Source organism: Antedon bifida, chromosome 4, assembly GCF_963402885.1.
Source record: "Antedon bifida chromosome 4, ecAntBifi1.1, whole genome shotgun sequence".
Classification (NCBI taxonomy): domain Eukaryota; kingdom Metazoa; phylum Echinodermata; class Crinoidea; order Comatulida; family Antedonidae; genus Antedon; species Antedon bifida.
The window spans coordinates 2,169,268-2,181,898 of NC_136229.1; the positions used below are offsets into that span (position 1 = coordinate 2,169,268).

At 36.0% G+C, this 12,631-nt stretch overlaps 1 protein-coding gene across 2 annotated transcripts in view; it reads left to right on the plus strand.

Annotated features, from left to right (window-relative positions):
• Window positions 1–12,631, plus strand: part of LOC144840374 (uncharacterized) — a 49,868-nt gene continuing 37,237 nt past the window's right edge. For both annotated transcript variants that reach the window (XM_078696170.1, XM_078696169.1), the window contains exons 1-16: window positions 1–266; window positions 3,084–3,341; window positions 3,746–3,991; window positions 4,307–4,555; window positions 4,954–5,208; window positions 5,815–6,057; window positions 6,236–6,484; window positions 6,943–7,200; window positions 7,701–7,949; window positions 8,037–8,285; window positions 8,472–8,720; window positions 9,109–9,357; window positions 9,537–9,785; window positions 10,132–10,392; window positions 11,103–11,354; window positions 11,841–12,092. In XM_078696170.1, coding sequence (XP_078552296.1) covers window positions 197–266; window positions 3,084–3,341; window positions 3,746–3,991; window positions 4,307–4,555; window positions 4,954–5,208; window positions 5,815–6,057; window positions 6,236–6,484; window positions 6,943–7,200; window positions 7,701–7,949; window positions 8,037–8,285; window positions 8,472–8,720; window positions 9,109–9,357; window positions 9,537–9,785; window positions 10,132–10,392; window positions 11,103–11,354; window positions 11,841–12,092 — 3,838 coding nt within the window. In that variant the 5' untranslated portion in view covers window positions 1–196. The remainder of the gene's footprint in view (window positions 267–3,083; window positions 3,342–3,745; window positions 3,992–4,306; window positions 4,556–4,953; window positions 5,209–5,814; window positions 6,058–6,235; window positions 6,485–6,942; window positions 7,201–7,700; window positions 7,950–8,036; window positions 8,286–8,471; window positions 8,721–9,108; window positions 9,358–9,536; window positions 9,786–10,131; window positions 10,393–11,102; window positions 11,355–11,840; window positions 12,093–12,631) is intronic.

Consider the following 12,631-nt stretch of genomic DNA (forward strand, 5'->3'; position numbering starts at 1 on the left):
TGTAATGATTTGCTAAACAGCGGAAAATTTACCAGGCCAATTAAAGAATTTACCAAGTGGGTCTCACACCCATTGAACAAGAAGTACTGAAGGAATCAAGACCTGATTCAGTGCTTTGCTTCATTTTTGTTGTGAATAATATACGAATTTCTTACTTGGAATTAAAATAGTTATACAACGTTACAACATCGGCATCATGCCAGTATCCAACTCATTATTTATAATTATTGTAATTTACGGAATATGTATACAAAGTATAAAAGGCGGTAAGTTTTAAGTTTTGAATTTCAATTGTGTCAAAAAAATCATTCTTGGTGTATAGGGCCTACATGTTTATTTTGACAGGATTGTAAACTAATGTAGGCTTATGTTACAAATGTACAATAACTAATTCATCAGCGATAAGGGGGGAGCGGAAATTTCATTAACGGTACGACACGGCAGCCTTGATATCCCGAACCATTGGACTCAGGTTAAAAGAAGTGCAAAATAAGTTAATACGTTCTCATGATGATCTGAAATAATTTTCTATCAATAATCAATAATAACTATCATTACATTAGTATTGTGTACTCGTGGTTAACGCCGCCGAACCTGTCGCACCGTGTCGCTTCCGCCGCACCTCGAGTATCGAGTCCAAGAATTCACCCGATTCCCAGTGTTGTATCCCCACATACTATCTATTTCCGAAGTATCATAGGAATATTTGGTAATACAGGATCTCATTTATATCACATGTGGTGCCTGTATCCTGTAAGGTTAAGAGTTAGGTTACTACTAGATACATGTGAAACACATGTGATGTTGTATTACCAAATATTCCTATGATATTTCCGAAATAGATACAGTACCGAGAAGCTGCTGAAGAATTAACCCTTTAATGAGAGTGTTTTAATCTTTCACTGTACGTTGATATTGTTATTGTATTTGACATCTGTACTGAAATCATACATTATGTACTGCCGTAACTGCAGTAGAATATTTTTACCCTGATTCCTAATGGTAAACTAGAAATAGAAAAAAAAACTTGAAAAATCATGTTAAATATTGTGCTCTCTGAGTAGTTACTAAATCTGTATTGATAAATTAGAACCAAGTATTTTTTTTTAATAAATTGAGATTTCAGATTGTATATTTAACAGCTTTTATATCTCGCTTATTTCATCGTAAATTCATGCATATTTGCAAATACCAGTTTGCAGTTTGCATCAGTTCCCTAATACAATATAAATCTGTGCACGATAAACAATTTTAAGCTTACGCTTAAGCACTAGCCCAGAGAACTGCTTAAAACGAAATAGCCGATGTGTTCGTTTCACAACACGCCCTTCCATTATTGTGAATATTATAACGATAGCGAAATAATTGCAATTATTAGTGAACATGTACAAAAGACGCATTGTCGGAATCAAATGAACCCTCCGTATAAATTATCCACAGAAGAGTTAAGTGGCGGTATGTCTTGATGGTTAAACTCTCTTTTATTGTCAAATATTCTCCCTAGCTCTGAAAAATACAAAATATACGCTATAACGACATTATCCTCCCAATGTTTATTTAATATAAGGACACCCTAACCGTGATTCGGGCTCAAATTATCACTGGCATATAATTATCAGTCATAAGAATGCAGATCCACAAAGACGGGGAAACGAGCGAGCTGTTTTCAGCTTGTGAAATATAGGTACGGTCAGTGGAGTAAGCAAAGGCCTGAGGCCCCTGGATTAGGAACCAAGTGGCCCTACAACGTTGGAGGCCTCAGACGTTTTAGCCTTTTTCGACATATTTTAATGCCTGTTTTTTTCCTCTGGGCACTATAATTCAGGGGCTCCTATAAGCCAGTGAGCAATCATAGCCGTTATGTCACTGGGTACTGTGCAATAGGCCTATCGCCTATCAGTAACAGGGTTAATCCAACAGTTAAACCACTATGAGTTATGAGTACGTTTGTAAGTTATGGATGAACCATGAAGATCCCCGAATTATTAATTTTAAAGATGTGAAAAAGCATGAAAAAGATTAATTAAATCAGACTTTGAATATGTTAATAAAGTTAATCACTTCCGTAGAAAAAAACACAAAAAATAATGTTTTCACTTATAAAAATGACAAAATAAATGCTTAAATTCAACCAAAAACCCATTAGCTGGCAGCCAATTTGACGATTTTTTGTTTAAAATTACAGTTTTTTTCAGGTAAATACATTTTTTCGATCCAATTTTTGGTCTATTAGGTGACATTAAAATGGCATATTCAACAAAAATTGTGTTTTTATTTATTATTTTTATTATTTAATTATTTTTTTCAGGGGGACACTACATCTTTAATGGAAAATTAGCTTGTGTTATTTTGACACCGGGAATCTTTCCTGCTTTCGGCTATCTACCATTATTTAGAACCAAAAAATCTATTGTCGGATATTATGTGTCAAAATCAATTTACACAAATTTTGAAATCTATATTATAGCCAGACATGGATTAGATTGATTTCGGTGTCAAGTTCTTAACCATAGGCCTACACATTGTGTGTGAATATAAAGCGCTTGTGTGGTGGTGTGACGTCGTACAAATACGACTCTCGAAGCGAGTCACTTACTTTGAATTTCTTCAAAGTATAGTGCCCGTTGTGATTATAACAATATACTAAAGATCTTTAACGTATTATGGCGTACGGATGAAGCACCTATGGTGGTCCGCAAATCACGTTATCGATATTATCTTTTTTTCTATAGTTTTCAGAAATCGAATTTAGGAATTATAGCGCCGCGCACTATAGAGTGAATACAAGAGGGCGTCCGATTATCGTGTTCACACCCCCTCTTCGAAAAAATGTTCCATCTTGTGTCATCATTTAGAGGAATTTTTGGATACACCTACTCGTTTTTAAGGTTGTATATTCCACCGCCAACAGAGGCTGAGACCAACCAAAGCACCAGAGTAACACCTAACCTAATCTTTCCGAAAGATGCACTGGTAATGGTTCTTGGGTTTGTTTAGCCACACGTGTCAATTCGATCTCCTGGTCCTTATCTGTAAAGTATTTTTATTTTTACAATAAAATAGGTTTCATTTTTTTTATTCAGCTCCTCCTGTGTGGTCAAACTGCCCAACGGATATCACACGCAATGCAGATACTGACTCCAATAATGCGACGGTCACGTGGACGGCACCAACTGTAACTGATGATACTACACCGTTTTCAGGACTTGTTATTCAAGAAATATATAATCCAACGTTGGAGACGCCAAATGTATTTTTAATAGGAACTACAGAGGTTCGTTATGTTGCTACTGATACAGATACAGAGGTTGGATCGTGTATTTTTATGGTCAATATCATGGGTAAGTTTTGAAATGTGTTTATGTTGTACATATTGCTAGGCCTGCTGAAATTATCGATAGCAATTCAATGAAACCAGACGCAAGTATGTTAAAGTGAAATAAAGTTTAATCCCAAAATTCGTGTATCACTCTTTTTATTTGGCCTACTCCAATATTAATAAGAATTATGATGGTGACACTAATAATGATCAATAGTAATAGGATGCTGTTGCTGGTGGTCATAGATCTTAGAAAAACAATTCACCTGTATGAAAATGTTAAAAGCTGTTAAATTGTAAATGGTATGAAAGAAGTTCAAAACGCATTTTTTGGAAGTTGGATGTCAAGGTGTGGAAGATGCAGGTACTAAACTAAAGACAATATGGTGGTAAAATTATTAAATCAAATTCTATTTTAATATATAGATATCCAGTTGCCGGATATCGAAGGTTGTCCATCGAATTTCGTAAATACGACAACCACTGGAACGCCGTCTCGTGCTGTTGAATGGGACAGTCCTACAGCGACTGACAACGATGGATTAACACCTTCAGAAACAACAACTCATACATCCGGGTCGTTGTTTAACATCGGAACCGTCGGTGTAACAATTACGTTTACGGATGATTCGGGAAACGAGGCACTTTGTGAATTTGACGTTACCATAAACGGTAAGATAGTTTTGGTTGAATTTGTTACTCTTATTTTCTTAAATCTCTCTATTTTACTTGGTATTATGGTAACATAATATTGTGAGCATGCGTGAAAAATCTACCGTCAAAAAGGGTTTATACTGAGCATGTTTACACATTAAAGTACTGGCTTGGTACTATTGTGGTTATATAGGCCTAAACCCCTGATCTAAATTCATCTAATTTGTATTCACCAATAAGTCCATTTAATTTGCTTGACGCACAAAAGTAACAGTGTCTAATTAAAGCAGCATTTGTGTTTACTGATATTGTTGTATCGATAAATCCTTTCAGATGAAGAAGCTCCAATGACGTCAAACTGTCCAACAGTTGATCTTAAAATAATACCAGGTTCTGAATCCGATAAAGTCGTGAGTTGGGATGAACCAATCTTTACAGACAACTCAGGTGATGCGCCTTCTGTAACCTCAACGCATTCTCCAGATGACACGTTTGGGATTGGTGAAACAACTGTAACGTACACAGCTACCGATGGATCTGGAAATGAGGGTTACTGCTATATCAACGTGACAGTAGTCCAAGGTAAGCTTGATTACCATTTTTACGTTTCTATCCACTAAAGTTAGCGATGTGCAAGAACTCTGTAAATAACTTACGCCTGAAAAGGTCTAATGAATTGAAGTCTTTTTTATATAATCAAAGCTTGGTTCCCACTAGAAGCAACGCAAGGACATAAGCACACCCGCAAGTAAATTGCCCATGACTCGGATAGATCATCCGAACTGTCGCTGTGATTGGTCAACAACTCACTAATGTGCTTACGTCGTTGAGTTACGTCCAAGCTGTAGAAAGCTAGCTACTGTTGCTTTTTATTGGTATACTTTAAAATTTGAAAGACATTTTTAAGACAAACATACGAATAAGACGAATTAACTTTTATTATTTAATATATTTTAACGCAAAACTGTTTTAAAACATAGATACGGTACCACCTGTGTTTACATCTTGTCCAAACGACACAGAAGTGGACACGCTTGAAGGTCAAAATTATACAACAGTCAACTTTACTGAACCAGTTGCTACTGACAACATCGAATTACTTTCACTAGAGCAGGCTTTCACGACTTACGATCCAAGTGGTGATATTTACTATATTGGTACAACTACTATACGTTACATTGCGTTAGATACAGTAGATCAAGGAACCAGTTGTATATTTACTATTACTGTTCAAGGTAAAGTAGTAGTAGTTATTTAATATTGATTTTTTGCAACTCACCAATTACAGGATGGATAAACTATTTTATAATATATTGTGCTTATAAACTCATTCGAGGCTTAGGAAGTGGAGTTGAAAGAGGCACCCTGGCACTAGGTCAGGATTGAACCTTGGGATTGGAAGAAGGCATGCTTGGTAACCACCAAGATACAGCTCCACTATTATTGTGCTTATAAACTAAGTCTCATTCGAGCCTTAGGAAGTGGAGTTGAAAGAGTCATGAGTTACAACCTTGGCACTAGGTCAGAATTGAACCCCGGACCTTGTCATTGGAAGGCAAGCATGTTAATCACTAAGCTCTGGACCACTAGACCTAATGTAATTGTTAGTGTCACATGCTGTCTGTTCCATCTCTCTTTTAAAAGGCTGTTAATTCTGAACTTGTCTAAGCCTGTTTACAGCAACAGCAACATTTTTACTGAAGACTGTCATTCTGTCCACCTGCATAACCACATGACTGCAAAGACTGTGATTTGATTGGTTGACGGTCCACAAACATAACTTACCGGCCATAGTGACTACACTGAAATATATAATAAAGTAAAATCTCCTTTTTGTATAGATAACGAAATGCCGAATATAACCTGCCCGTCCAATATTAACGTTACGACAGACCCAATGTCAGATATGGCAAATGTTAGTTGGAATGAAGCAACGGCCATTGACAATAACGACGGTGTACTGCCGGTGTACGGGAGCACCAACCCGCCAAGTTTGTTTCCAATTGGCAGTTCAGAGGTCACCTATAATGCAACTGATTCCAACAATAACACCGCAGAATGTTCGTTTGACATTAATGTTTCAGGTAAGTGCACCTGATTATTGTTGAATGTGCTTTTGTTGACACAGTTTAATTTATTCTCTCTAACAAACATACAACTTATTTGCCAGTGTTCCTTATGTATTATTATTTAGAGAGTGTCGCGCGCACACCAATGTTATTTATTTATGTTACTTATTTTGCCAATGTGTATTATATTTAGATGAAGAGGCACCAGTTTTTACATTTTGTCCGCCTGACTTGTCGGTTGGAAACGACCCTGGGGCAAGTAATGCAACAGTGACATGGGATGCGCCAATTGCTACGGATAACTCACTTCTGAGCGTTACGCTATCGGCAGATTACGTTAATGGCAGTGTGTTTGAGTTTGGTAACACTACAGTTACGTATACTGCAACAGATCAATATGACAACGTCAATTCGAATTGTTCATTTGTGATAACTGTTTCAGGTCAGTAATCTTAACTGTGACTTTTAGTTTTTAATACGTTTATTTATGTTGCAGTTGACATAATAATATGTATCACCTTCTTGTAAAATTATCAAAGATTCCGTGATATTAATTGTTTTTTCGTCTTTGGTTTTACATTTTTTCCTAATTTGTTTATCAACCATCTCAGTATCATTCCGATTATGTTGATTTTTCATGTATTGATATCATAGCGAATATATTTCTCTAAAGCCTCGTCTGAACTATTAAACTTTATGTGACAAAAAATGTGATATGCCCATATATGGGCATGATGATGTCATTACTACCATATTTGGACATATCACTACCATAGTTGGGCACATCACACTTTTTTGTCAAACTAGTTTTATAGTGTAGACAGAGCTTTACAGATGACACTTGTTACTGTTGTTTTATGATATAAAATTCCAATTATTTATTACTTTATCTTAATACAGATACTGAACCTCCAATGACGGATGACTGTTTCGACAACATCACAATGAACACTGATAATGGTGAAAGCTATGCGACTGGTATTACATGGACAGTACCTGTCTTTACAGACAATTCCGGTAGTGTACCGATGGTAACCGAGTCACATAATTCGAGTGACACTAACTTCCAATACCCGATTGGAACAACCGAAGTGACATACAATGCAACCGATGACGCAGACAATCTCGGGCAGTGTGTCGTCTCAATTATAATTATTGGTATGTAGTCAGTCCGACGTAAATGCTTTTTTGTTTCATTTATTAATTCTTAAAGGCCGGTGGCGCAGTGTATTGGACGCTGGATTATCGATTGTGAGGTCGTGGTTCGAATCCAACTCTCGCCGCATTGCCTGTATTCTTAGGCAAGGCACTTGGATAATTCGAACTGTCGCTTGATAATTTCATTGGCAAACTCAATTCCGTTGCGCCTACGTCGTGTTCGAACAAAAGAACAATTTTTAGGGCTATTTTTATGCAAGACAGAAAGATGTATTGTATTTTGAAAGTCAAAAAAATTATCTGAAACATTTTGAACAGTTTATTATTTTTTTATTTTGGTATAAAGAGAAAAAGGAACATAACTGAACAAGTAGTTAATCTCACTCATATAGGCCTACTAACTCATTATTTCTATTAAAAAAATGTCATTCCCAATTATCGGTCGGTTCAAAATGTTAAAATAATGTAATAATATTTTTTGTTTTATTAATGAAAATTAGATGATGAAGAACCAGATTTCACGGACTGTCCAGGTGATATCACGGATTCCACTGACCTCGGCTCTGCAGACGCAGTAATCACGTGGGGTGCCGTCGAAGCTATAGACAATTCTGATGTCGAACCTACAATAGACAGTAATTACGAGAATGGTACAAGCTTTCCGATTGGCTCAACTCTTGTCATGTACAATGCTACAGATATGTACGGCAACACTAACGATTCGTGCTCATTCACAGTTAATATAACAGGTAATATAAAAATCAAAGTTTTCTTAGATATTGTTATTTTTGTACCGTATGAGATATTGATTATGTTATTAATTTATTTATTATTAGATAACGAAGCCCCAGTATTTACCTCATGTCCAGATGACATCACATCTGAAACCGATCCTGGATCTTCAACATCGGTTGAAACATGGGATAACGTGACAGCTACAGACAACTCAAATGAGCAACCAACCATTTTATCAAACTATGACAGTGGTTTTGCATTTCCAATTGGTGTTACTATAGTTGAATACAATGCAACAGATGCAGCCGGCAATGTTAATGAAACATGTTCTTTCAATATTACAATCATGGGTAAATAAAATAGAAAATATATGTACATTTTTACATAACTAATATATTAAATCTACTACGAATTTCAACAGCCATAAATATGTCCATGTAACATGCAAGCTGCACAGTGCTATGAAGCTGATGCCAAAATCTTCTATACAATGAAAAAAATAACTTTGAAGTAATGATATATTATGTTTGTTACAGATATGGAACCTCCAGAGTTTACAAGTTGCCCGAGTGACATTACGAATGAAACCGATCCTGGTCTCCCGACTGCTGTAGTCACCTGGCCAAATGTAACTGCTGTTGATAATTCTCTGCTGACTGTTATAATAGATGGTTCTTATGAATCTGGAGATACTTTTCCAATAGGCACTACTGATGTTATGTTCAATGCTACTGATCCTGCCGGCAATGTCAACACTACCTGCGAATTTTCAGTTACTATCGAAGGTGAGAAAATCCCTTTGCTGAAGAAATTAACTTTTTTTGCAGAAACTGTTTCTTTCTGCTGTAATACTACTGTTATAGTTGCATAGATAATACTTTTTTGGTCACAGCAATTCAATTGAATTAATGTATTCCATCAAGCACTCTGGCAGTATATCATATTTGCTGTAATACCATTTCGGTTGTAGTATTTGCACTATATAGTTTAGTGTTGCTGAAGTACCGTCTGTGGTTGCTGCAGTAATTACTCAGTCGAAGCAGTGTTGCTACATAGTTCTTCTCAGCATTGAGTAGCGCAATAGGAACTATTCAACTATGCAACACATATTGGGCACTGGAGATACATATTAAGAAAACTGTAAAGCAATATTTACATACGTTTCTTTTGTAGATACTGAGCCGCCAGTATTCACGGAATGTCCATCGGATATAATGATAGGAACCGATCCAGATCTTCCATCAGCAGTCGTCAACTGGACAACTGTAGAAGCAACCGATAACTCTGGTGACCCTCCGACGATTCTATCAAACTTTGATAGTGGTGACACATTCCCAATTGGATCTACTCTTGTCAAATATAATGCAACTGACATGGCGGAAAACGTTAATACAACATGCCAGTTCTTTGTTAATGTCACCGGTAAATTTATAGATTCATTTCGTCGTAAATTCAAGACATTAAATCATAATTCACATTATATAGTTTGCGTTGCTTTAGGAGATGGCGTTATATATTTGCTACATTTCGTCACTATAAGCAACTAGCATACTACTTTATATATTTCAAGTTATCAATTTTCGTTAATCGTTGTTGTTTAGATGATGAAGCTCCCGTGTTTACCTTTTGTCCGTCGGACAACACATCTACGACAGATCCAGGAGTAAACTCGACAACTATGGAATGGATGAGTGCAGAGGCTACGGATAATTCCAACGAAACCCCAATGTATATGCGCAGTCACGACTCAGGCGATACCTTTGAATTTGGTGACACTACCGTGCAGATAAATGCATCGGATGCTGCCGGGAACGTGAATTATACATGTGTTTTTGTCATTACTATAACAGGTAATCAATTTCAGATTTAAATATGTTTTTTTATATATAATATACAAGAAACTAAACATAATGTTGTCAATCAAACCCCTCAAAACAAAGATATTTAACAGATAGACAACAGAAATTTAAAAAACAACCACATTAAATTCATTCTCTCTGATATATACACTGGAGAAGATCAGAACCTATCCTAAAGTTACATTAAACTGCCAATTGCAAATGTATATGCTAAGTCGAATTTTGTTTTCTGGCCCAACCAGTAGTAGGGGCTAGTAGGGTCACTAAGAGAAATATAGTCTAACACAATATTATTAGATAGCCCTATAACCAAATAATCGAATGTTTAAATCAACAGATGATGAGATGCCCATGACAGATGATTGTCCAAATGATCAGAACGTAACTACAGATAGCGGCGACAATGTTGCCACTGGTGTGACGTGGACTTCACCAACGTTCACGGATAACGTTGATTCTACTATGGATCTTAATATCAGTGAATCACACACCAGCGATGTTGCCACTGAATTTAGTATAGGCGCAACAATGATAACTATAAATGCAACTGACTTGTCAATGAATACAGGAATGTGTACATTTAACATATATGTCACAGGTATGTAGTACAGTTTCGCAAAGGGATCATTTAAGTAAAAGTAATGTTGATGGTCCAATATAATTCAAAATACAGCAAGGCGCGAGGGAAAATCGTGTGCAAGCGAGTAATACAATTTTCCAATGAGGGCGCTGTAAGTTTTTACAAATTATTACGTCATACCGCACACACGTCAAGCATGTCCACAAAATAAACACAACATTTAAAAATGTTGTGTTAAATCATACACGAAACTTTACCATTTATAATTAGTATTTACATTAGAACAGGAACTAAGGTATGGTGTACGCGTAGTAGTACGTAACTATAGGTCTATATACTTTTCCGTAAGTTAGGGCCCTAGAACTAGCCTATAGTATACTAGTAGTAGCTTACACATCACACAGGCCTATCCTTTCTTTTAGTTAGTTTTAGGCCCTACTTTACTATCTACTACATCTAGCATGCTCTGGTGCAAGCATATATGGCCTAGCTATCCGGCCTAGCTATCCATGCTATCTAGTAGCTCCAAAGACGAGTAGATGAAACAAAAAATGTTGCCATATAGAAAACAGTGGTTGGTTTTGAAACATCATTAGGTTTACATAAGTGAAGTGTATCTAACCTGCATTTAAAACACCTATCTATAGGCACTGCACTGCATTAAAACTGAACTGACCATGTTTGTTTATTATTGGACTGAAGATGTTGATTTTTGTTTTTAATTGCAGATGAAGAAGCCCCAGTGTTTACAATGTGTCCTGATGATCAGTCAGTTAACACAACAGAGGGAGAACCTACAGGCATGGCAACCTGGATAGAACCAACAGCTACAGACAACTCTGGAGAGCTACCAGACATCGTTGGCACTCACAACCAAACCATGTTTGCATTCCCAGCTGGTGAAACAGTAGTAGAGTACACAGCCACTGACCCATACGATAATGTTAATACAACATGTACTTTTACCATTACTGTTGAAGGTATACATTTTTATCTATGTGTAGTGGTTACAATGATTCAAAATTGATATGTATTGTAATTGTATTTAAGTGTATTTATGTTTTTTTCAATTTATGTAAATATACCAATTTTGAGCATAAATTGTAACAACACTACAAAGAAAAAATTTAAAGCACTGTCTACACTATCAAACTTTGTGACAAAATAAATGTGATGTGCCCATACTGTATGGACAAAATATTTGGGCATATTATTAACATATTTAAGAACATCACACTTTTTTGTCAAACTAATTTGATGGTGTAGACAGAGCTTAAAAGATCAGATTGACTTTTTTTTTAATATTAAAAAGAAAATACTTAGAAAAATAACTTATATCTTGAGAACAAGTTACGGTCCCTTAAGCATTAGCTTTAATTGTGAGGTTCAAGTAAAAATGTCAGAAAGTATTTACTGAAAACATTTATTTTATTTTAATAATTGTAATTTATTTTGTCGTGTGCCAGATAATGAAGCACCAATAATTACGTTGTGTCCTAGCGATGTTGTGGACTACACAGACACCACAACGGATTCTACATCTGTAATGTGGTCACCAACTACTACAGCTACAGATAACTCTGGTGTAGACCCTAACATCACCACCAGTATACAGCAAGGCGCAACATTGTCTATTGGAAATCACACCGTTTATGTTAATGCTACAGATGGTTCGGGCAATGTGAACACTACATGTTCTTTTAACATTGAAATCATAGGTAATTAATTTATACATTATTAACTGTGTTACTGTATGTATGGTTCCCACTAGAACGGAATACAACTGCTGTATTATATAGGGTAATCATAAGTGAGAATCCATGACGCAACAGTGCTGCAACTACGAGAAATCAAATCAGTTTGATTTTACGCAATGACACAAGGCAAGAAAACACTGGAAAACATATTTAACGCATAGTCAAGTATGCATGATGAACCAGGTCAAAGTCTATGGTAACTAAAATTGAAGCGCAGCTAAGCTGGTTTGGTTTCACGCAGCGGGGGAAAACACAATTATTGGAAATTCCATTTTCTTAAATTGTTTAGGTTACACAGTATCGCTAGTGGGAACCATGGTTTAACAAGTGTGCCTATAAACATTTCTTGGAGTAATTTACATTCAAACACCACTCTCCAAACTTGACCAAATACCATTTTCTACTATATATTTTTCATTTATAAAGGTTATTTTACTGTTTACATTTGTGTAACATCGGTGTATTATATGCAGTATAGCATTACATTGTTTTTTCTATAT